The sequence below is a fragment of the Astyanax mexicanus genome, chromosome 6 (genome assembly GCF_023375975.1).
Source record: "Astyanax mexicanus isolate ESR-SI-001 chromosome 6, AstMex3_surface, whole genome shotgun sequence".
NCBI lineage: Eukaryota > Metazoa > Chordata > Actinopteri > Characiformes > Acestrorhamphidae > Astyanax > Astyanax mexicanus.
This window is the reverse complement of record NC_064413.1, coordinates 14,828,742-14,855,365: the sequence shown is the minus strand read 5'-3', so window position 1 is coordinate 14,855,365 and position 26,624 is coordinate 14,828,742. Positions and strand designations below refer to the sequence as shown.

Below are 26,624 nucleotides of genomic sequence, written 5' to 3'. Positions count from 1 at the left end.
TTTACACATTAAAAAACCTTTTATTACAAAATACCTTTTTTAGGACATACTTGCGTTGAAGCATTTCAATTAAATTCAAAGAAAATCATAGGGGTATAAGTCCACAACCCAGGGGCAAAACTCAAGGGACTGGAGCTGGACCGTTTAATATGATGTGCATACACTTAAAGGCATATGCATAATAGATATGGTCAGATATGGAATTATTCGAGGAACAATACCGGCATGTATAACCAGCTTAAATTGTTTACTGGTACGCTACCTTAAAAATTACCTTCTGTGCTTAGTCTTTAAAGAGGAATTCCACCGATTATTCACATTTTCTGCACAATTAAATTTAAGTTTAAGATGTGATCAAATTTAGAGTGGTTTGATGTGAAAATGATCAGTTCTACAGAACTTTACTAAAGATGTTTTTCCCCTAGCCGAGGCAATAGGAACTGTTTAACCCTTAAAAAGCTACATATCACACACAGTTAGTACTGAGACATTGTATTACTCTAGGTTAGTTATCAGATACAGATACTACAACATGTAGCTGAAAAAAATACTTTCATGGAAAAAAGGCACGTCCAAGGCTTTATAACCCTCAACAGTAGTCCATATTTTTCCAGGTTTATCACTATTATTTCATAATCAACATAAAACATAAAAACATAACTCAAAAATACACATTAGGTTTACTCATCATTTGGGAGAAAATAAAATGTCTATAACGGCATTGCAGATACTTGGTTTCATCTCATTACCACACAGTCACAAAATTAATATCTTAATAATAAAAAAAAAGCTATACTGGAATTCATATCTGTACATCAAACCACTCTAACTCAAACCACTAACTAACTCAGTCAATAATGTGAAGAAGTTGATTTAAACACTTTCAGAGGGTTTTATATATCCTGAACCTGATGGATTAAACACATCCTTATTTGTTAAAAGGGCTTGATCATTCTAAATGAGGTCCACACAAACTTTTAGAAACAATTTACAGGTGATTTAAATAGGATTTCGTCAAGTTCTGAGGATATAGTGACTTACAATTTCTTTTTAAAATATAAGCCCTTTTCATTCACGGAAAGGATGCAAATTAAGAGCAAATATGTCAATTAAATAAACAAAATATGATGCTGTTTTATTTTTCCCCACACACAGTCAACAGTCAACAGAGCAATACTGTAACAATAGAGGCTGCTGAAGGAATTGTGTTGCAGGTGTCTCTGCACTGAGGGATGAATCTCTCTGGCCTAACAGTGTTCCGTATTTTCTTTATGATAGAGATATTCCTGCTGGGGTGGTGGTTGTGCTCATCCTTAGAAATGAACGCAACATACGCGAGGTGCAGCACACACAGAACGCTAGAGGCAGTGCAACACACAGTGAAGAACACCTACCAACATCTGCATGATGTGTCCTTGCTGTTGTGGCAAGTAAAGCAAGCCTGTAGAACTGGAAGGCTCTATCATCAAGCAGTTATGTTCATCAAGCAGCAACTTGTCTAAATGAATGCCCGTACAAACAGGAAGTACATCTCCTGCCATAGACTATTCGGACATTTTAGATAGTAAATATAAAAACATACCACGACCTGTAATAGATAATGTGTGTGGTAGATTATTTCTTTGTTGTATAACTTAATGTATTTTGCCTATAAATCTTATACTGTTATAAAGCCTGTTAATTTCCCTTTCAAATGGAGCTACATTTGTAAGGAACTTGCGTTTGTGGGATGAGCAGCAGAGTTGAATATATGGGTTGCGTCCATTAAAAAAAGGTATAAATCCTTTCTGCTACTGCCTAACAGCTCATTCTGCCATTGACTTGTCTGTAGGACTGCAATTACCGATTATTTTTCGATGATTAGTCGATATAATCGACAATGTCGATTATATAAATTTGCCGACTACAAATTTTATTTGACTAATCGTTAATTTGTAACAGTACTGCATTACACAAAGTGCTGAAGACAGAAGTGCAATGGAAAATGGGTAAATGACTCACTCACACAAGTTACACTCAACGTCTGTGTCTCCAAAAGTGCCCAAACACAACGAATTACATATTCATTCACTAAATATCACTACTTTCCCTGTTTAAACAACGTTCAAATATTAAAATGCCATTTAAATGTCACGTTCAGCTGTTTCTATTGTTTTTAGAGATGGCAGAAATAATCGTTGGCTAATTGACTAATTGAAAAAATAATCGTCAGATTAGTCGACTACCAAAATAATCATTAGTTGCAGCCCTAATTTCCTCAATCTCTAAAAACGATAGTAACAGCTGAACATCGGATTTAAAAGGCATTTAAAAGGTGTAGATGTTGTTTAAACATGGAAATTACTGAAATTTAGTGAGCAAATTATGTAATCTGTTCTGTTGGCACACTTTTAGAGACATAAACTAAGTTGAGTGTAAACTGCTCACAGTTTATGTCTCTAAAAGTGTGCCAGCAGAACAGATTACATAATTTAAGTGATCCTTTTACCCATCTTCCATTGCACTTTTGTCTACAGCACATTGTGTAATGCGATACGCTTACAAATTAACGATAAGTCGACAAATTTAAATAATCAACATTGATTACATCGACTAATTGTTGCAGCCCTACTCATTTGGTGTTTGAATCTTCTTGAGACGCCCACTTCACGGCCTGTCTTTACAACCCTCATTATATGGAATTTGGCCTTCAATTTGGAGATACTGGTTCACATCCTCCTGGTGTGTTGGGGCATCACTAGTAATAGAGGGAGTCCTAATGAGTGGGTTGGGTAATTGGCGGTGTATATTGGGGAGAAAATGGGGAAAATTTTTAAATAAAATTATAAAATAATAATAAATAATAAAAAAAAAAAACTGACCACTGTAGCAGGAATCAGGCTCTCAGGTGCTGCCAATCAGGTTACAATCAAGCTCTAAACAAGTGTCAGTAGCAACAGCAAAATAAGCAGTTTGGCACTGCAAGTAAATAATTTGGCAATTTTTTTCATGGGTGTAACTGCTCATCTCACAATTGCAAATTCCTTACAAATGTGGCAGCATAAATAATAAAAAAAAAACAGGCTTTGCAAGGGTTTAAGATATACTGACATAAAGCACAAAGAAATAAGCTTCCAAACACAAATTTGTACCTTAATTTTTGTATTTGCTTTACATGGGTGCAGAAGACATTGAGATCATCAAATCCTATTATCACTAACTCTGGGTAAATCTATTTAAAACAACGGAATATTGTTTCACATCAAACCTCAAATTAAGCAGTTATTTTGAAAGCCTGGTGGAATTCCCTTTAAAAAATCCAATCACTCAATGCTTTTGTTGATTTTTATCTGACTTGTTATAAAAGATGGCTTGGTCTCTCATAAGGGGCCAAATCACTGTATGAAGGTGTAAATATAAGTGCAGATGGTCCAAAACCAGCTTTTCTGGAAAAAAATAAAATAAAATACAACGGAAAGTCTTCTTCGCTGTCAGTCATCATTATTATGCAAAAAACAGCTTGCTTGAATTGGCAATCAGGAAAAGAGTCTACCTAAATAAAATAATTCAATACATCTGCAGCAGCAGCAGCTCTCCCTCATTCACACTCATACACTCTTTCATACACACATTCTCCACCTCTCTCTCTTTCTCTCCATTATTGACACTGTCAGGTGCGCGGAGGCCTCATCTTAAGCAAAGCAGCTCAATTTGGCAAAACATCAGGTCAAACATCCACCATAAATGGTGATCATGAACTCAGCTTTCTACTCCAGCATGAAGTTTGCAGCTACATCAGGATATATAACAGGATTTGTCCCACTGGAGCGGTACAGAGCTGTCCCACGTCCTGGTGACCACAGCCACAGAGACTGGGCTTCCACTCTGACGCTTACCTCCACGTCTCCTGGGGACGCCTGTCCTTAAATGACACAATAAGGCAGACAGACTGTGTGTTTATGTGTGTGTGTGTGTGTGATAGAGAGAGACAGACAGAGAAAGAACAGAGGGAGGGCCAACAACTGAAGAGAATGAGATGATCAAAGAATGTCGCTGGAGCGTGTGTGTGTGTGTTATTTGTGTCTGAAGAAAGCTCTGTAGAAGGCAAAGCCCAGCACAGTCGCGATTGCAGCCCCAAGAGTCACACGAAGCCAGAAAGAAGTGCTGCTCATGTCTGAACCATTCAGGTGCCTACAGATAAATAAAGACAGACATACACAAAACTGAGAAACTACAAAAAAAAACAAAACAAAAAAAACATTCTACAGCATGTATTCACATGACACCAAGTATAGAATCTAATATCAGGTTCACACTACATGACTACAATGAGATTTCTGATCATTTTACTCTTTACACTATAGTGTTGCCTTGTGTTTTAGGAATCCTTTAATGGTTGCGGTGTGCACACTACATGACTGATCTGAGACACAGTCACGGATTCCTTTTATCAGGAGGAACTCTCACTATGAGTCTGTCAGTTCTCTGAAAAAAACGTTTTGTCACAAAAGCCTATGCAAAAGCTGAGTAATATATCTATCTATATATATATATATATATATATACATATATATATATATATATGTATATATATATATGTATATATATAGTGGCGTATGCTAGAGGTGGGCGGATCGATCCAAATATCGATAATATCGATACCAACGCTGGTATTGGTATTGAGCAATACTCGTGTAAAAATATCGATATTCAAGCTTTTTTCTCTGCCGCACGCACTGACTGCTTCGCACAAGATTCACCACAGTCTACTCTCTGGTCTCTTGTTGTTGCACATGCGTCACATGGCTCAGCAAAGCCAGCCAAACCGCCACGCAGGTAGGCTCAGCCTGGCCCCGCCCACTCAGCGCTCTCCTCGAGTCGACACGCCTCTACCTCAGGAGATTTGTGTTGAGTGATATTTTTTTACACTCTGTTTATTTAAGAAAAACTTGCATTTGAATTGCACTGAAAGGAAGACAATTCCTTATTTTTTATTGTTTTTCCAAATGACAGTTCAATTAAAAAAGAAACAAAGAACTAGAAAAGATGTCTAGTGAGGGGAGAATTTTTATTTTATTTTTTTTATATTTTTTTATTTTATATTTAAACTTTGTTTTGTTACTGTTCCATTGTTTCTAAACAAAAAATGTTGATTGTGATACTAAAGTATTTTGTTATCACTTACAATGTTTGGTGAAATTATATCCTAGGTTTTTGGATCATTTGGATCTATAAAGCTTAAATATTAAAAAGTATCGGTATCAGTATCGATATCGGCAATACTGGCCCTGCGTTTACTTGGTATCGGATCGATACCAAAATTCCCGGTATCGCCCACCTCTAGCGTATGCTGGTCTTTCAAGGAGTGGAAGCTCAGTTTCGGCCTACATCTTAACATATGTAGTTTTATTTATACAAAAATCTACTCTCCTTGAGAGTTTTTTTTTTTTTTTTGTAAACAAAAGGCATTATTTTTAAGTTTTCACTACACAACAAAAAGGTACCCATTCTTTACACTGAACAATTACATAAAAAAAGACGCTATGACATGAATAAACATAAAATGACCAGTAAAAAAAAAACATTACGCAAATCTTTAAAGTTGGTAAAGGAAAAAATGCAGGTAAGTTTATTTCCTTTTTGGACAGTTTTAATTTCCTTGAATAATCCCTTTACTAATTTAAATTATTTAAATTATTTTTAATGATAACACAATACTTACTACTTGCCCCTGTTCATTTATGTCCTAAGATCTTTTCATCAAGAGGCATGGCCATCAGTACATTTTATTTGTTACAGCACTTCCAGTCAGCCCGCTCACTTTATCATACCAGGACAGCTGAAAAGACCTGTTACTTTTCCCCACCTTTTACACCAAATTAATCTGAGCAGTTGATCTGCCCTGCTGTTTAACTCTAAGTTGGAAGACTATCAAATGGCTTCTCCAAAATCCGGTCCACAACATTAAAACTGTCTGATATTATGTGCAGCTTGAAATAGAAGCTCGATTTGTCGCTAGTCGTTTTCAATAAAGAAAATGCCGCTATAAGGATTAGGAAAGTCTCCGGTTCAACTCAGAACAGAATGAAAATGCTCCCATCATGTATTTTTACATTAAAATATCGCTGATTTGCTTATTTAGCTGTCAATCAAAGAGGGACTCCGCCTCAGACAGATCATCCAATCATCATGCAGAAGCTGAGCGTCCGGGCCGGCCGAGGCCAGCCCACTGCTCCATAGACCCCCAGAGACGCTAAGCATCCGATGGGCGGGACAAAGCCCAGCATTTATCCAATGACTCGTCTCGTTTCGCCGCGCGCTTTGCTCCGCGATTGAAGTCTGTGGACGCTCAGCGTCCGCACTGTTTAAAGCAGCGCAGTGAAGCTGAGTGAGAGGAAAGCCGCGGCGTTACCAGTGATAAGAAGCTGATTCTGAACTAAGTTCAGCGCGTTGTAGCGCATATTTAAATCAGTGACATGTACACACAACAGTATATATTTAATCAGTTATTTTTTTACATTTTAGGGGAAGCTGAGCTTCCCTTGCAGTCTTAGAGCAATCGCCACTGATATATATATATATATATATATATATATATATATATATTATCTGTAGTTTATAAAGTAAAACAACGTTCATTTTAATTAAACACATACCTATAAATAGCAAAATCAGTTAAACTGATTCAGATACTGAAGTGGTCTCTTCATTTTTTTCAGAGGTGTAGGCGGTCTTTAAGTGACAAACCCTTTACAGACTACCAGGATTTAAAGCTGCCAACAAGTTCACATATTAAACCTGCTAGATATTTCCTATGAAATTAAATGACAATTCATTCAATGCCTCCAACCTAAGACTTTTGCCCAAAAACTGTAGCCCAAAAAAAAGGTTATTGGGGCGGAAACAGTGTACCGTAAACTTGGTGCAAATTATATACAGTGTAAATCAACAATACCAATTTTTTTTGGGGACAAACCAATGCAGAACAGGGGTTATCCCTGAAATTAACCAATTCAGATTGAGTGTCTGTGAGTGTGTGAGGTAGTCTGTGTGAGGGAGAGTGTACATACGGATACATAGCAGCCCAGGCCAGCTTGGTGTAGATGTGCGTGTTGCTCTGTGTGTGCACTGTGGAGAAGCGCAGTGGAGCAGGGAGCCTGTGTTTGTAGCAAAATTCAGCGGGGCTCATGCCGTGGTGTTGCTTCACTTCTGGCAGGTCGATCTTGGAGCCTACAACCACACACGGCACCCCGCGATCCATGTAGTGCTGCTGAACACACACAGACAAGGGGAATAAAATAGCATCAAAAAATGTGTTACTGGAACACTTAGACTACTGGTAGAATCCAGTCAGACCCAGCAATTAAACACAGTACCAAAAAGTCTTGGTCCTGGTAGATGGAATTTTCGGTCAACTGAGCATTTAAATTTTTTTTTTTACTTGATTTGAGAAGTATTTAAACAATTATACTGTTACAGAAGTCATCCTCGTGTCAGCTTCAGTCCTTTTTTTTTTAACGGAATCTATTTTCCCCCTTCAATTCATGGGGTACTTCCAATGCCACTGGTGGCAACACAGCTTCAAAGCATGATGGATCTATGAACCACCACTGTTAATTACCCTTTTTAAAACTATTTTTTATTATGAAAAAAAAAAGCTGATATGCTTAAATATAGTGTTGTGTTTGATGATCTACAGAGGATGTGTTTACTTTAAGGATACTATGCAAGTCTTGGTTGTTGGTTTCTTTTTTTGCTGTTTTTTATTTTACTAGGCTTCACTGGCTGGTCAGAAGTAAATGTAAAAGTTTAGAGGCCCTGCTGTTCACCCGGTTCCTCCCCGTAGCCATGTGTGATTGTTTTGAGCACAGAGGTAGTATACTAGGTATACTACAGAGGTATATATTCATTTTGTTTCAAATGTTGCCATGTGTAGTACAGGCCAAGAGTTCTAGGGTCATAAGTAAACGCTAGTCTAATCAGACACACTAGTTTCATGAATTTTATGGCTTTAAGGTTTTATGGTGAGATTTATTGTAAAACGTACTTCAAAACAAACCTGCGCATATACACGATTAACATACCTGGACTAAACTTCACTTATTAAGCAAGCTTGCCAAATAGCAAGCGACAGAAAGGCAGTTATGTATTTATTACCAAAATAATGTTTAGCCAGCGAGCCAGCTAACTAACTAATCTATCTAAACAAACATCACCACTACCAACTTAGCTATCCAGCAACAGACCACATCCAAAAAAATAGACAAACACCTTCCCAAACAATGAATTACATAGTGAAAACACAAACATGCACAGAAACAGAGAAGTCAGCCCTGTGCTACAATCAGCCTGTTAGATCTCGCCATTCGGAGAATGCATGCCTCTCGATGTCTGCCGGGGGCGTGTCTATAGTATTTGCCGTAATGCAAGACTTGTGAGCCTGTGGGCATGTTTTTTTTCCCCTACGAGGGCGGCCATAAGAACCTTCATTCGCCCTGAAATGATCCGTTTCATCATCAAAACAGTATGAAATGCATTAATTAACTGAAAAATATTGCATAGTGTGCCTTTAACAATGCCAACATTTATCATTTTGAAAAGGCTGCCTAAGCCTTTGAACATGACTGTATGTGTAGTGTGTGGTCAAAGTTTAATTTTAATGGCATCATCTATTATCAAGATTTTAGATGGTATCAAGACTTTGTGCTTTGCACCATGCCAGTGTACATAACTGATACATTTTGAAGATGACGAACGTAAGCAGTAATCCAACAAATGAACAACATTTTTTCAACATTTTTGTCTTTAAACTGCAACAGCTAAACACAATGATATTGTCATTAGAGAGCTCTACTTAGAGGATCATGCTAATAGTTACCTAAATCAGCTATTAAATCAGCTCGCAAATGCATCTGTTTGTTGTTTGAAAAAGGAAGGCCATCCTGCCCACCCAGAGAGAATGAGGCAGTAATGCTGTTTTTACTCCCAGTCACAGATGGCTGCAGGTTCAACAGGGATCCAACTTGTGTTTTTGGGTCTATACATACCTTATAAATACTAGCACAGTAGTTAAAGGAGTCTGGGTCGCTGACATCATACATCAGACAGGCAACATCACACGCTGCATCCGCCGCCTTCAGGAACTCTGTTTCCACATCGACTTCCTCCAGCTACAGCAAACAACATGGATATCAGAGAGGAAGTGACACAGCAGTCTCTTGTATCCATAGTACAAACAAATATGTTTAAGGCAATGAGTCCATATGCAACATGATAAAAGGAAACATTCTTCTCTTTGTACTTCTGTATTTACAAACTGTTGTCTTTCTGTTTCTCTGCATATTTTATTTTTCTCCCTTCATCCTGTTTATTTACTTATTTACAATTACATTTATATAGTGCCTTTTTGCTCTCAAGGACGCTTACAATTACATTCCACACACACTTAACACACCCAGTGTTAAGGACACTGGCCACAGGACAACTGTCCAATTTTAGATACAAGCTGTGTTTGGTAAATAACCCTGTAACAGTATACATGCATCCCTAATTAAAATTTATTATAAAAAGGGGTTGGACAATGAAACTGAAACACCTGGTTTTAGACCACAATAATTTATTGTCCCAGCAGACAGTTCTGGTGGAAACAGGAGAGTTGAGGTGCACATTGAATTCTGCCGTGATTTGGGCAGCCGTTGTTTTATGTTTTTTGGATACAATCCGGGTTAGCACCCGAACATCCCTTTCAGACAGCTTCCTCTTACAGCGTCCACAGTTAATCCTGTTGGATGTGGTTGGTCCTTCTTGGTGGTATGCTGACATTACCCTGGATACCGTGGCATCACAAAGACTTGCTGTCTTGGTCACAGATGCTCCAGCAAGACGTGCACCAACAATTTGTCCTCTTTTGAACTCTGGTATGTTACCCATAATGTTGTGTGCATTGCAATATTTTGAGCAAAACTGTGCTCTTACCCTGCTAATTGAACCTTCACACTCTGCTCTTACTGGTGCAATGTGCAATTAATGAAGATTGGCCACCAAGCTGCTCCAATTTAGCCATGAAACCTCTCACACTAAAATGACGGGTGTTTCAGTTTCATTGTCCAACCCCTGTACGTATACATATGTTTACTTACGATGAGATACTTCTCCTGGTTGGCAACAGTGACAGTGTTTATGGTGTAGAGAGAGAAGGCACTGGGATTGCGCTCGTCACTCTAAAACAAACAAACAAACAAAAAAAAAGCTTCCTTAATCTATGTGTGTTAATAAACACAATATACACACAAATGGACGAGTAGTTCATAAAGAACATTTTAAAATATCTAAATAACAGAAGCTCAATTTCAACTTTTTTTGACATAATAATTTTACACAGAAGGGCTGCAAAGATTAGTCGACATAATCGATAATGACGACTATAAAAAATTGTCACCACAGAATTGTAAACTTTTTGCCCTAAAACACACCGCATCCTCTGAAGCTATTAAACAAGCACTGTTTGGTGGGAAAACCAACTCAGGTTACAGAAGCAATTTAAGAGCTCAATACAAAGAGAAATATTAATACTAAAAGAAGTAAATGCTAATAAATAAATGAATAATATACAATAATAATAAAACAGATTTAATTGCAATTTACATTAATAAAATAATTGAGTATTTATACACTCCCTCTCATTAAAATGATTACAATAAAATTTAACAGAAGAGATTGATTACGTTTTTGATCAAAACATGGTCAAGTATATATTAATATAGTCTTTTAATATTGATAAATATTAAAACATATTTAAGTAGAATTTCCTGAATATAACAACAATCTGGCATGTGATTTTAATATATGATTTGATATAATATGATATGCTTTGTAATTTTATATAGTTACATCATCTATCAAAATGTCCTACAAAATCTGTCTATGGCCCTAAAAGCTTAACAGTGAAGATGCAGTAAAACATGTATTGGATCAGGAGCCTCACCAACAGGAAAGATAAATGATGGGCATGATGATAATAATGATAATGATACTACTACTACTACTACTACTACTACTACTACTACTACTACTACTAATAATAATAATAATAATAGGGATTAAGCAACTTATCCAAAAATAATGGTCAGATTAGTTGACTACTAGTATAGTCATTAGTTGCAGTCTTATTACAGAGTGTCTGTGTTTAGAATAATGCAAACATCTCTTTAGTTATATTACAGTATAATACAGCTGACCCCTCACCACAAAACTCCGGCCCAGGAAGGCTTGTAGGAAGGCGGTCTTTCCTGTCCCACGGGGACCAATCACCTTGCAGAGAAACACAGAGCGCTGTGTCTGCCCCTTTTCCAGATCTACAGCTTTTTCTCTTGTTACTGAGAGAGAGAGAGAGAGAGAGAGAGAGAGAGAGAGAAAGAGAAAGAAAAAGAAAGAGAGAGAGAGAGAAAAAGAGAGAGAGAATAACCTTATATTATTATGTAAGAAGAAAACTACTAAAAAACTAGAAATAAATTCACATTCACACCTCCAGTAGGTGGCAGTATTGAGAGATGGTCAGTGCTGCTCCTTTTTAATACCTCCATTTTTCCATGTTAACATCTCGTCAGATTATTCAATTTCGCAACGGTAAACAGAGAGCAGCATATGATCGGCGGCACGGTGGCTTAGCGGTTATCATGTTTGCATCCCAGAGCTGGGGTTCTGGGTTTAAGTACCTATCTGGGGGGAGATTCCATGTTTTCCATGTGTCTGCGTGGGTTTCCATCGGGGCACTCAGGTTTCCTCCCATATTCCAAAAAACATGTATATCAGGTAAATCGTATATTCTAAATTGTCCAAAAAAACTGGTTATCCTGGTGTGTGAATGTGTGACTGTATGCCCAGAAGTCCAGGTATGGATTGGCACTCTGAGCTGGGTCAAATCCTCAGTGTCAGATGCAGTCCTTCAGGTGGACGGTCATTCCGGTTGAGAGTACACTGTGCACGATTGGCTGCTGCTCCTCACTGACGCGTGTTAAGTGTGTGTAGAATGTAATTGTGAGCCTATTAAAGCATTTGTAATTAATTATTTTTTTATTTCTAATGAGACACAGTTGGAATTACATTTGACAAGTAACTGAGGAACACACAATGCAGGCAAATCAACACATTTTTAGAAAAATACATGTGCGTACCTGTAACTGCAGACGTCTGAGAGTCCTGCTCCATTAGAATGGGGTAACCCAGGTAGCCCAGGTATTCCAGACACCTGTGTATATCCAGGTACGCAGACAACCTGCAAACAGCCCAACAAAACATTATATGACTGACGAAAAATCTATAATTATGAATGAAGGTTTAGCAGAGGGAGTTTTTTTTTTCTAGCTCAAGGTCATTAAAAAACAGAGTTACAGGTTTTCTTACGTCCACTGGCAGAGGTAGCCTCGCTGAGAGATGTACGTCTCCTCTGTGGTGTGGACACTGCTGTACACAGACTCGCTCCAGGGCATGTAGGGAAACACGCCAAACAGATTCCTCAGTTCCGCTGGAGAGAGAGCAGAGTCTTTATCCTGTTCAAAAACAGAGAGAAACAGACACAGTTACCCATCACAGTTACCACAGAGATCTCCCTCAGAGTCTCAAAGATAAAAGATAAAAGATAAAAAAAAAAATAAAAAAAAGACTCCATTACCTCATCATACTTTTCGAAAAGTCTCAGAAGGAACTGATATCCGAGATGATTCAGCTCTGTCGTACAACCGACAGGCACTCGTAACCTGAGGAAACGTAAGAGAAAAAAAAAACTTTTATTCAACACTTTTTATTCAAACTGAAGTGCTGAATATTTGTTTTTCTTGAATGTATCAAGAAAAACAAGCTATTACTAGACTAATATTTAAAAATATATATTAAATTAAAGGCTGAAACGGATTTGCAAATCACTGTATTCTGTTCTCATTTATGTTTTATATTGCAATTAGGGTTGTACATGTGGCCCACAGATGCAAAATTATTTCTGTCACTATTTTAGATTTTTTTTTTTATGTCAATTAATTTAATTACAAAACAATGCAGATGGCTTTCAAATTAAAATAATTAAACAATGGATACAACACGCCTCTGCTGGAATGGAGCAGTTTAGTCATGATTTCTAACAGTTGGATTAAAACTGTGGTGCTAACAACTACAGCTTATCAGTTTTTTAAGGGTAAACTATTGTTTTAATGCAGTTGTGAATAGAGGTGGGCGACATATCCCTAAAATAATATCACAATATTTCATGGTGTTTACGCAATAACAATTGGAGATATGACAAAACATTAAATAAAAAAATATATATATATATTTCAAGAATACACTACTGCAACAAAATTTTAATTTAATTTTATTACTGCATACAATATGATCTGGCACACTCCTAACTGAGATATTAAAAAAAATCAGATTTGTAACAGATGTCAATGATCCAGAATGTCATGATATCAATAATGCACTCCATATATCTCCATATATCCAGGATTAAAGTGAAATTAATTATACTGGACAGATATAATCTGTTTCTAGTAAATATATAATAGGAAATGAGAACAGTGTGAGTTTTTCATTTGCTAAAAACAGTAAATAAATAAATAAATAAATAAATAAATAAATAAATAAATAAATAAATAAATATACACACACACACCCACACACACACCATGATGTGATAATTAGGGGTGGGTGATATGGTATGATATTTCAGGGTATAATATCATTTACAAAATCCAAAATGTTGGCGATATTATTGCGCATGATACTATATGGTTCAGCCCTAGTGGTGAATTCAGATTTAAACTCACTGTGGATAGAGGTAGTCATCTGTAAGTTCAAGTGTATCGTCATAACCAAACTTGCGAAGGATGGTCCACGTAGTCTCATGACGTCCTCTCTGGATAAAAAGTGTGTTGAGAAACAGGAAACCTGGAGAAAAAAAAAAATAATTAAATACAAATGAAAAAATAGTAAATGCTTTTCAGCAAGAAAGTAATATTGTATTTGTATTATTGTAGAACTGCCACTGCTTTCTGCATGTCTGAATGTGCATAAAAGTTCAATTTCATGTGAACGAGTGTTACCGTTAAGCGTCAGGCCGTTGTCCTGCACTCCATCACTGGTGTTTTTCCACACTACTGTTTTTACATCCTCCAGAGCCTGAGGGGCTAACGGGTTCCCGAAACAGGATTTCTTCACAAAAACAAAACAAACACAAATATTAACAAGTATTTTGTCAAATGTCTGCCTGACATTACACCAGTAAATCTTGAGCACTTCTATTCAAGCATTACATAAAAAAAGCATGATTGTAATATAAAACAGATGTCAAATGTCAAAATATGATGAATAAAATAGGGCTGCAGCTATCGATTATTTTAGTAATCGAGTACTCTGTTTGATTCGATTAATCGAGTAATTGGATAAAACATATTTGTTTGCTTAAAGAGTAATAAAAAAAAGCCATTTTACTTAATAATGAATGACCAATTGATTTCCTTTTTTAGATAAGTTATATTTTTAAATTCACAACATACATTTCCAAACTGCAAACACAAATAGAAACAAATAAATGAATAATAATAATTTAATAATTAGCAGTTTAATAAATTAAGATAAATTATTTTCAACAAGGATTTCTTGTAAGTATCAAAACTATAGGGAATTAATCAATAAAAAGGCATAAATATTTGCATTATGTTGTGCAGCTTAGCTTTTGAACAGCAGAGATGTTGCCAGTTCGTCTCAACAAGTTGGTGACATATATTCGTTTATAAACTCCTCAGCGCTGTATTCACATACATAAAGCCTGTATTAGGTCCAGAATTGTCAGTTTTTTTATAAACTAACCACACATTAGACAGTATTCCTAATAGTCAGTACTCCATTATAAACTACATATAAACTACATTAATATATAAACTATTAATGTTAATCTTTATTGATTTGTTATAAGTTACATTAATCTTCTCTCGGCTCCGCTAATGTATCCTCGGCTGAGACAGTGCAGCGTTAAAAACGTGCTGTTGTGGGAGACAAGAGCGAATACATGCTGTCCAGCTTAAAAAGCTCCATTATTATTGCTCTTTTTCCTCGCCAGGTGTCGCTCTTTTCCCTCGCCGCTTCAAAATACCCTCTTCTAAACTAAAACCTCTGCTGCCTGCTCCTCTTTCCTGCGCGCGGGTGACGTGACGCTGAGCGCGCTGTCACATTAAAAGCGTGAATTATCGCGCGCTGACTTTTTAAATTAAATAAACAATTACTCGAGGCACAGAAAATTACTTGATCAATTTTTTAAATCGAGTTACTCGAATAACTCGAGTAATCGTTTCACCCCTAGAATAAAATCATAAAACTGTCTCTTTCCTGAACTCAATATTTTCCTAAAAACAGAAATCAACCAGTTACCGTCCTCCAAACCTTTAGCTTCATTAGATTTGTCTAGTTTACAGTTTTCAACATGCAGAATTTGGGTTGATTCCTGTTACTGATCTGAAATTATTGAGTGAATTAGAGAGAGGAAAAAAAAATGTAAATACCTTATTTTACTGCAGAAAAAAGGGTTTTGTATCACCTACACCTGTAGCTCTTACACGGGACAATTAATGGAATTCCCATGTGTCAAACAAGTTAACTGTCTTAACTTTAACATTCAAACAGTGATTCTGAGTACTGAATTCACCCACTAGATAGCAGTGTGTTACTCTTTTGCTAGATTTCACTGTTTTTTTTGCACAAAATGTGTTTTATTCAGGATTTATATTTTCTAAAAATATTATGACAGTTATTGCAATGTACTGAATCTCCTGTAACTCCTGTTTTGTGATGCATGTCATACTTGCTAATACGCATCTCTGGAAAAAAAAAAAAAGCAGTAAACCATCACACTCCTGAGTTGGACGCTCTTACCTGGAAGTAATTGAGCTCAGCATCACTGAGAATTCGATCGTTGTCTTGATCAGATATGCTGAAGATCCGACTGAGGGCACGAACACACTGGGGTTTCAGCTACAACACACACAACAGCAGCTTATTTAGCACAAATGTTGTTTCAATGTTTAACAAAGATGGAAGTAGGCTCATCACTATAACCATATTACTCCATATCGACCAACTATATTATAAACTAAATTATTGTAATTTTAGGACCATATTATGCCTCTGATACAATGACGGTACAATTCCACAAAAATGCATTAAGACATTACTTTTTAAAGAGCAATTAATTATTAAAAATATAGGGTTTTGAAAATAAGTAAAATAAAACACTTTCTTTAAACATGTCAACATAGCTCAATCATGATGAGTAAACAGAATAGGCAATATTGAATTTAGCAAATATTAAAAAGGATATATCCACACAGTGAAAGGAATAATTATTAATTTAATTAATTAATTTAGTTTCCATACTGAAAAAGACATCAACAGTCTATAATTTTAGGGGTAGGTTTATTTTAACAGTAAGAGATACAATATCAAAAATAAAATTCAGAAAATGTATACAATTATATACATTTTTTGGCATTTTGCAGAGAGAAATAAGTTTTTTTTTGTAGTTGATTATGAGGTTTGTGCACATGTCAGGAGGAATTTTGGTTCATACCTCTTTGCAGATCATCCATAATCATCAAGATTTTGAGGCTGTTGCTTGGCAACTCAGAACTTCAGCTTCCTCCATAAGTGTTCTATGGGATTAAGGTCTGGGGACTGACTAGGCCACTTCATGACCTTAATGTGCTTCTTTTTGAGCCACTTCTTTGTAGCATTTGGCTGTATGTTTTGGTTCATTGTCATGCTGGAAGACCCGGTCACAACCCATTTTTAATATCCTGGCGGAGGGAAGGATTTTACATTACTTGGCTCCATCCATTCTCACTCTCAGAATCATCCAGGATCATTGGCAAACTTCAGACATGTGCCTTCTTGAGCAGGGGGACTTCCGGGCACTGCAGGATTTTAATCCATTACAACATATTGTGTTACCACTGGTTTTTCTTGGTGACTGTGGTCCCAGCTGCCTTGAGATCATTAACAAGTTACCCAGGAAGAACTCTTAAGGGTTTGTAGGGGATCAAATACTTATTTCAAATAAATAAATGTATAAATTTTGTACAATTTGATTTTCTGGATTCTCTCTCTCTCTCTCTCTCTCTCACTGTTAAAATGAACCTACCCTTAAAATTATAGACTGTTCATGTCTTTGTCAGTGGCAAACTTACAAAATCAGCAAGGGATCAGATAATTGTATATAATAATGTATATTTTACAAAAACTCCAGATTGTAATTACTGTGAATTCTTGTGCCTAACTATAAGTGTATATAATTAAAGTGTTTAGTTAATAAAGGAAACGGAAAACTGCCTTCAGATGAACATTGTTTGGTTTGTCAGACAGAATATAGGCCAGTTCTATCAAGATCCATCATTTTTAAAAGTAATCCTCAAATCCTCACAGCTGAGTGTGATGATGCTCTAGTTTGATGCATTTGTTTGAGGCTTTAGTGCACTCGACCAAAATAGTAGCGTTAATGGGATTCCAACCCCAGAGAGGTGTGTGTGTGTGAGTGTGTGTGTGTGTGTGCACATGCGTGTGTACCTGTTTGTCCTCAGGATCATAAAGAGGTGCAGTAGGGTGCAGGACAGCTTTCTGTGCGTAGTAGAACAGCTCAGAAATGTTCTTCAGGTTTTTAGCAGAGCACTGAGGAAACACAGGCAGAAATGCTCACACTGTAAAATTCAGCAAGGCTGGGATATTTGATACACACTGACTGTGCTGACAAACGCACAAAGAGGGGACCACAGACACACTAAAATTATTTGATTTTAGGCATTGTTCACTTTGCCTAACTTTTGCAAAAGTTTCTGAAAACTGAAATTCACATAGGGAAAAACAAACTTGTATGATTTTAATCAAAAATGTATGTTTATTAGAACAAATGTTTTTAAATTAATATAAACTTGATTTAATGTTTCAAGATTTGAACTTTGAGATTTTTAACAGAAACTCAGCAGATTTAAATTATAAAGAGTTCAAGTATGTTTCTTCTCTTTAAAAAGTAATAGTAAATGTACAAGTATCCAATTTGAAAATACCAAATATTCATGATTAATATGAGAATATAATAGAACAATATATAAATTAAGTAAGGCTAAGTTAAGTAAACAAAACTGTTATTCTTTAAAAAAAAAAAACTGGAAGTTAATCTACACAGATTTCTCTCCTGAAAACTATTTTTTGGGTGAGTAATGTGCTTTAGTTTACTTACAAGTAAGCTTAGATTTCCAGTATTTTAGTTAGGTTAGCAGCAGCGCTGCTTTTTACATGTACAAATCTCACAAATTTCTGCATATTTTGCAGTTCGGGTCCTCCCATCTCTGCCTTAAATTAGTCTGAATAAAGCGAGACATCATTAAATCAGCATTTTCCTCTTACTGTGCGAATTTACAGTTATAGTGCAGCTAAAACTCCAGTCAGATTAGGACCCACGCAGCCAGCTATCTAATGCAAAGTGACGTGATTTTTAAATAAGCAGCTTTTCTCAGTTGATAAATGGAAACACTAAGATTTGTAGAGCAGATTTTCTTGACCTCTCCAAAACTATTTGGGTATTTTTATTTTTCCAAAACTTATCTAGGCCTGGAAATTGCTATTTTCTCTTTTTTTCATGACTGTACGAACCCCAAGTTTACTTTTTAAATTATCTATACAACAAAAATCCAGCCAAAGCCAATGTAAGGTAAGTGTAAGGTATCAATAAGCATTGCGACACACTTTGCGCAGAATGCAAGATAGACGCCTTAATGTTTAATGAGCAATGCCCTTCACCAATCCCGCTGTGTGTGCGAGTGTGTGTGTGTGTGTGTGTGTGTCTAGCTGTTCTAACCTCCACGCAGGTCTCAATCTCAGAGAACTGGTTCATGATCGGCAGGATGGTTTCCATGGAGCTGCCAGAGCGCAGGTCGGACTTGTTGCCCACAAGGATGATGGGAATCCTGCAGCAACAAGACAATAACTATGATGCTACAAACATAATGAAATGCTTTAGTAACTGCTGGTGTTCCAAACACAAGTTTTAAAAATTACTTTCATACAGACGTACAACACACAGAAGCTAAAGAAACTGATAAATATGGCACATATATATAAAATAGTGAAAACCTTGTGTATTGGCAATTTCTCAAAAACTTTACGAAATAAACATTTAACAACAGCTAAAACACACAGAGCGAGTCTGTGGTTATTTCAAACTCAAATTCACAAACCTAATTATCACCAATACGCCACAGTGAGTTTCATTCCTGAAAATATGTTTTGGCCAACTCTGAGTGTGAATGTAAGTGTAATGGTGTAAGATTTAGCACAGGAAGCTCAGAACACCAACATTAACACAGACTTAAATATCATCTATCTGAGAAAATTATTCATTTGAAAATGGCGAATCCTAAGTTTAAATCATTGTCACTCAGCATTAAACAGGCATGTGAAGAAGAGATATTGACTGCAATGTACTTGCTGCCTTTTTCTGCACCACCGTTCACAAGCGGGATCCATTTAGTCCTGATCTGAAATACAGAAAATAAATAACACTTTAAACATGAGCCACAGACACAGAAGGAGATTACATGTGGTAATAGAAAGCAGGTAAGAGAATATTTACAGTGGCAGTACCTTGTCGATGGTTTCCTCTTGCGTTACGTCATACACCACACAAACCACATTAGCCTAGAAAATAAGATGCCAGCATTAACTACAACAAAACAACACACAAACCACAATCAGATAACCAAAGACAATCACAGTGGGTTATTTACAAGATCTGAGTCACAACGACTTTCATACAACAATGTTTTACTGCAGAATGGATATTACTGTGATATTACAATAGAAAGAAACTTATAATCCATTGATAATTAAGCGATCACAAGACAATGTTTGCATGTGGAAACTAACATATGCTAAACAAATACCAGTGCTCATAAATAGTGGACACTCTGGATTAATTGTATTGTGTATTTTTTTTTACTTTTCATGCTAAGGTTTTCATTTATTCTGAAAAGTTATAAGCAAACCAAATAAACGTTTCTATATGAAAAATGAATTAAGGGCCTCACAAACACCTGATATAAAAACCCAACCCAGGTGGTTTAGGAGCAAGAGTTAGAGTACAGAGTGAAGGAAAAGTAGTTATAACTACATGTGTAGTTAGAACTTTAGAACTCCTCTAAGACAGTTGGAAAACCATTCCAGCTTCTACCTCATGAAGCGACAGAGAATCAGCCAACAGTGGGCAAAGTTGGCATCAAAGTAAAATGTGGCTACTTTAAAGAATCTAAAGTATAAAACATAAGCTTGCTTTATTTAACCCTTTTTCTTTGCAAATAAATTACATATGCGCCCATTCATAGTTTTGATGCCTCCGTATTAATACGTAGAAAATAAAACAATAGGGTCGGGGTTCTATCCAAATGTTTGACTAGGACTATACATGTTTATATAATGTGAATATTTTTGAGTGGGAAACCATGACTACTATAACACTATTTCCCATTTCTAACAAGCAGGGTTTCACACTGATATTAAATGTGTTATTATTATTATTATACTAATAACATAATTTACTGTTGTTCAGATGGGTCCAAAGAACTGATTAAAGCTGATGTTCGTAAGTTTTGGGATTTAGGGTTCTCTCTGGTGGCAATAGGTAATTGCACAGAGCATGCAGAAGAATAATTTTAAACTGGCAGGTGTGATGTGGTCTCCTTTCAGAGCGGATGAATCCGATTCCAGGTTATGTTATGTAGATGTTATGTAAAGAGAGAGAGAGAGAGAGCTTTGTTTTTACTATGATTGAATGAGCTACTGAGCTCTGAGTTTTTCTTTCTGAAGTCTCCATTGTTCCACCAGCCGCTGGCGTTCAGTAAAATTGAGCTGGATCCTCATTTAGAGGCTGTATGTGCAACATGAGTACATAAAGACGCATGAAGTGGCCAAAAAATAAACTCCAGCGAAAAGCGACCCGACACCCCAGTTTTTAGAATAAATATATTAGGCTTAGCAGGGATGGGTGATCCAGTACACTGGTACCATTAAACACATTATTTTATCCCTTCTCCACTCAGAAATGCTTCTGCTTTCAGTTTAGAAACAAAATAATACGAACTGCCACTTTAATAAGTTATAATATAGTGAAACCACTGTTCAATAAATTACAGCAAAAAATGGTTAGGAAATAGAAAAAAAAAAAAGATATCCCAAGACTACCTGAGCACTTTATATTTTAGGTAACAGCACATTTGGGAAATATTTCTTTTACCCTTTATATAAAGGTAAATTTACTTTCTTTTTCTGTTGGAATAACATTTTAAAATGTAAAATAATGCAAAAGCTAAGGCCTTAAAGTTGTTTTACTCACCTTAACAATCTCTTGTCTAAGCACTTCATCAGACTGCTCAGTCTCTGCAAACAAAAGAATTTGCATGCCTTCATTATCTCCACCAACCAATATATGCATATATCTATACTAACAGTGTAACAATAAAACACATTGTTTCACAACATTAAACACTGTAAAATGGCAGTTTCTGTTTATTTTTTCTATGGTGCCATGACACAAGTTTAAATTGATCACGCAGGTCAAAATATTATTATTTAATAATATTGAACTGCTCTAATAAATATAATTTTGATATTTTTAGGCTCTAGCAAAAAATTGTAACTAAAAAGTGAAATAATTGCATTAAACACAATACAATGCATGAACAATTTACACACTATCACACATACACATACACAAATCAAATTAATAACAAATAGTAGCTTACCAGAGTAGTCTACTATATGTGTGGGCACTTTCTCAGGCGTGACATCAGCAGGTATGGTGATCTCTTCAGCTCGCAGGGGAACCTAGCGAATAACGACCGCTGTCATTCATGTAACCACACTTCAGCATATAAATAATAAAACACATTAAAATGAATGCTCACCACATCAGGAAACTCCTCTCCTACCAGAGACATGATGAGAGAGGTCTTCCCCACCTTGGCTGGAGAAAGGAGAGTAGAGAGAACATGAAAAACAGAAGAACACTTTAAAAACAGCCTGGATACCTTAAGTTCCCAAATAACCATATTCAGGCTTTCAGACTGCTGCAGTTTTTAGCTATGCAGTGCACTTTTGTCTACTTGTAACAGTGATAATGACATTTGTTAAACATGGCAGAAATGTGGTCATTGGATCATGTTTGTAAAAGCTTTTTGTGATGAATAGATGTTAATGTGGTCAAATCAAATTCAGTGGTATATTTATATAAAAAAAATAAAAATAAATAAAGTTTGGGCACCCCTGATTTTCATGATTTTCCTTTATAAATCATTAGTTGTTCAGATTAGTAATTTTAGTTAAATATATAATATAGCAGATGAACACAGTAATATTTGAGAAGTGAAATGAAGTTTATAGGATTTACAGAAAGTGTGCAATAATTCTTTAAACCAAATTAGGCAGGTGCATAAATCAGTGCACCCTTGTCATTTTATCAGGGTTCATACCAATAAATTTCCACGATTTTTTCATGACTTTTTAATGCCTTCAAGGCGAATTTATGACCATGCGATTTTTAAAACATCAGTGCAGACATAGACAATAAAAACAAAAATCAACTAAAACTATAATCAGTATTGATTATACTAGGTCCAAAAACGAATCTGATAAAAATGCTGACACACAATCTTTAATAATAAAATGTATGTCAGATCCTGAGAGCTCCATTGTGTAGGGCTAAGTTACTGAATTAACTCTGAGCTGACTTATTAATTATCTCAGAATAGTTTTTGTCCTTCGATAAACAAAAACACAAAGATTTGTAGACCAAAACTTATGCAAACTAAATTCCTTGACTTTTCCAGGTTTTTCATGACCGCATGAACCCTGTTTTAATGATTTGAATAACTTAACACTAATTATTGGAACAAAAATTAGTTTGGTAAGCTCATTGACCCTTGACCTATAAACACAGGTGAATCCAATTATGAGAAAGGGTTAATGTGGCCAATTGCAAGTTTTTCTCCTCTTTACATCTTCTCTGAAGAGTGGAAACATGTGAGCCCTAAAACACAACTCTCAAATGACCTGAAAACAAAGATTGTTCTAAATCATGGTTTAGAGGAAGGATACAAAAAGCTCAAATCTCAGAGATTTCAGCTGTTAGTTTCCACTGTGAAGAACAGAGTGAGGAAATGAAAGATCACAGGCACAGTTCTAGTTAAGACCTGAAGTGGCAGACCAAGCAAAAATCTCAAATAATCAGAGGAGAAGGATGGTGAGAACAGTCATAGTCAACCTACAGACCAACTGCAAAGACCTACAACATAAGCCATGATGCAGATGGTGTCCCTGTGCATACACTGTACATACTTTGCAGAAGGAGATGCTGTAAGTTAGAGTAATGCAGAAGAAGCCTTTTGAAGGGCTGTATTCATGGCAGACCTGAATATTATTGAAAATCTGTGGTGTGATTTGAAGTGGGCTGTCTATGCTTAGAAACCATCAAACCTGACTGAACTGGAGATGTTTTGTAAAGAAGAATGATTCAAAATACCTTTAACCAGAAGCCAGACTCTCATTGGAAGCTATCGAAAGTGTTTAGAGACTGTTATTTCTGCAAAAGGAGGATCTACTAAATACTGATGTAATTTTTCTGTTTGGGTGCCCAGATTTATGCACCTGCCTAATTTTGTTTAAATAATTATTGCACACTTTCTGTAAATCCTATAAACTTAATTTCACTTCTCCAATATCACTGTGTTCATCTGCTATATGATATATTTAACTGAAATTGCTGATCCGAACAACCAATGATTTTTAAAGGAAAATCATGGCAATTATCAGGGGCGCTCAAACTTTTTCATACCACAGTATGTTTAAATTTAAATAGGCCTTACAAGGGAATTACATTAAAAATAGAACGACTTTAGACATTCTAAAGCAACATTTTTCTGTGCTAAATCCACCAGATTCATCTGCTCTGAAATGAATTTGCACTACAAAGCACATTTTAAAGGTACTTTTTTGCGTAGTCCCCAGACGGAGGCTTTAAATTAAGATATGCAAGTCTACTGCTTTACAATGTTAACAAGCTAGGTTATCTAGTTAGTAACCACTTTTAATGTCGATAATGAGCTTGTAAAGGAACATCTCAAAAAAACAGCGATAAGTTGTGTTAGTCTTTTATTTAAGAGTATGGAAATGTTACTGATATTTTTGCTCAAAATTCATCTGAATTTGTTCAGTATTTCAAGAGGTTTAGCTAGAGACACCTGTGAATTTTACCTGAATAGTTAACCTAGCAGGGGGGAACATACTTCAAGCTAACTAGCTAGCCAGTATTACTATTAATAACTAGTGCTGGGTAGTATACCGGTTTATACCGTATACCGGAGTGGAATTTAGAACTGTTTCTCACATACAGCTAAATGTGCCAAGGACCGCTGTATAGAACAGCGCCGCCAAAGAAGCACACAGCTCAACTAGATAACGCTAGCCAGTTAGCATATCAAGCTAAAATACTGCAGTGACTGGAGTGAGAGGATTGGAATTGCACAATAAACCACAGCTCAGAGAAAAGTTCCTCTCCTGCCCCAGACAAGCCCAAAACAGTCCTGTGTGCAGAGACATTTATTCAGATAAAACTACCAAAATCTCCAGATACGAGGTGAGCAGTAACTATAGCCCTGTTTAAATTTATTATCACTGTAGCTTAAAGGATAATAATAATACACACTAAACTGAATATATTTGTTAACTGGAGAAAAAAGGGAATTGTGGCTGTTTTAATAACTGAACATTGAGTATTTTAGGTCCTTTTATAGTGTTTATGTAACTATTTAAAATATTTTTTTATATTTTGTAAATGAAACCGTGTTAAAATTGTTGGCGTATCTCTTTGTAAGCACCATAGTTTACATTCTTCAGCTGTTTTTCTGTTCATGAATTCTCATTTCTTTATATGTTGTGTATTTTTGTGGGACAAAGTAAACCCAATACTAATCAAAGCCTTTATTAAAAAGCTTTAGTGTATGTTATATGTACTCCTAAGAGTAGAGTCACAAACCTATATTAAAGCCCAGTCATACAAAAAAATAAATAAATACATAAATAATGATAAAAAATACTGTGATGTACCGTAAAACCGTCATTATCTTAAAAAATACCGTGATATACCACCCAGCACTAACAGAAGTCTAACGTTATAAAATCTAGTTTTAGAAGGTGTAAAATCGCTGCCTTTAGGTAAAGTTTTATCTCTAAATCTCTAAAACTGAGTACAGAGCCTCTGTCGCCTCAGGCATGACCTAACTGTCAGAGAGAGCTGCTATCTAACGCCAGGTTAGATAGATAGGGAGGAGACACACCTGTTTATACAGTTAGGCTAGTTAGGTTAGCGAACTAGCTTAGCTATGTACCTATCTACCAAATTTGGACCACAAAATAAATGAATAAATAAATTGGTTTAATATTCGGATCATATATGGTTGTCTGATCTCTGCACTATTGGACTCCAGCGGTCGTGTTTCATAGAATTCAGTGAAATCTCCATATTTATTAACTTAGGTCAGTTAGGTTAGCTCGCTTTACTGAAATGTGCTAGGTAGTGCTAACATGCATTAATAACCATCTAAATACACGAAATGTGCTGCTTTTAACTAGTTAGAAACACTATGGGGAATAAAGTTGATGAAGTTAGCATAGCTAACGCTAGCTAACCTATGTTAGTTAGGAGAGTTAGCTTAGCTTAGCCTGGCTGCCTGTCTGTGGCAGTAGTTAGTCAGTCTCCTGTAGTTAGTGCGGGTACTCACGCTCCCCCAGCAGCAGGATCCGCACATCGCGCTTCATGTTCCGCTCCGGATCTCTCTGCCAGGTTTATAAATCACTCCTGATCCTGAGTGAACGCTCTAAACTGAGGTTTATACTAATTCAAACCGCTCTCCTCCTCTCTCTCTGACCCATTTCCCGTCCAAGGAGAAACCGTCCGCTTCGCACAGATCAAGCCGGAGCTCAGCGCCCCCTGCCGGACACTGAGCGACACGTGCTTCCCGTCCGTGGAGAGCAGGAGCTACCAGCACAGCGTAACGTTCTGTTTATCAGATTATCAGTTCAGTTTTCTGGCCTTGTGGAAAAAATGGGTGTAAAAGTTAATTATTTAATTTTTCAATTTAATGAAGAAGAGATAGAGTTGAATATGAATTTCAGAGAGAATGAAAAATACATATATAGCTGCTCAGTATACACATAGGCTATTCCACTGAATAGATGCCATTTGCTTGTTGTAACTCTTCCAAATAAATGTAATTTTAAATATTTTTTCAATCTAAATCTAATAACACATATATTTAACAATTCATAACATGTGCTGGTGAAACTCAGCTTTACTATTTTTTTTTTACAAAGTTTCTAAGCTGAAGTTGGTTACAAAACTTAAGATACATTTAAAAGTATGTTTAAAAGAAAGTGTGCTAATTCCTTTGACTTTCTCTCAAGAAAGTTTTTATTTTAAAGAAATTGTTGACTGCATATTTAAATTATTGATATTTATAACAAAAAAAAATCACTATATATGCATGAACATTGTATTTTTTTAA

At 36.1% G+C, this 26,624-nt stretch overlaps 1 protein-coding gene across 2 annotated transcripts; it reads right to left on the bottom strand.

Annotated features, from left to right (window-relative positions):
- Positions 1-26,044, bottom strand: rhot2 (ras homolog family member T2). 2 transcript variants are annotated; one of them, XM_022674079.2, is made up of 19 exons: positions 25,842-26,044; positions 21,972-22,030; positions 21,810-21,891; positions 21,401-21,444; positions 19,657-19,710; positions 19,498-19,550; positions 18,872-18,980; positions 17,584-17,685; positions 15,898-15,996; positions 14,073-14,181; positions 13,797-13,917; positions 12,650-12,734; positions 12,382-12,527; positions 12,153-12,253; positions 11,224-11,354; positions 10,119-10,199; positions 9,027-9,149; positions 7,050-7,249; positions 1-4,170 (listed from the first exon to the last, which is right to left on the bottom strand). In XM_022674079.2, the coding sequence occupies exons 1-19, from the start codon at positions 25,876-25,878 to the stop codon at positions 4,053-4,055; spliced, it is 1,854 nt and encodes a 617-aa protein (XP_022529800.2). In that variant the 5' UTR covers positions 25,879-26,044; the 3' UTR covers positions 1-4,052. The 2 variants fall into 2 exon arrangements, with proteins under 2 accessions (XP_022529800.2, XP_022529801.2); XM_022674080.2 differs by having other exon boundaries at positions 7,050-7,246.
- Positions 26,045-26,624: the final 580 nt, after the last annotated feature.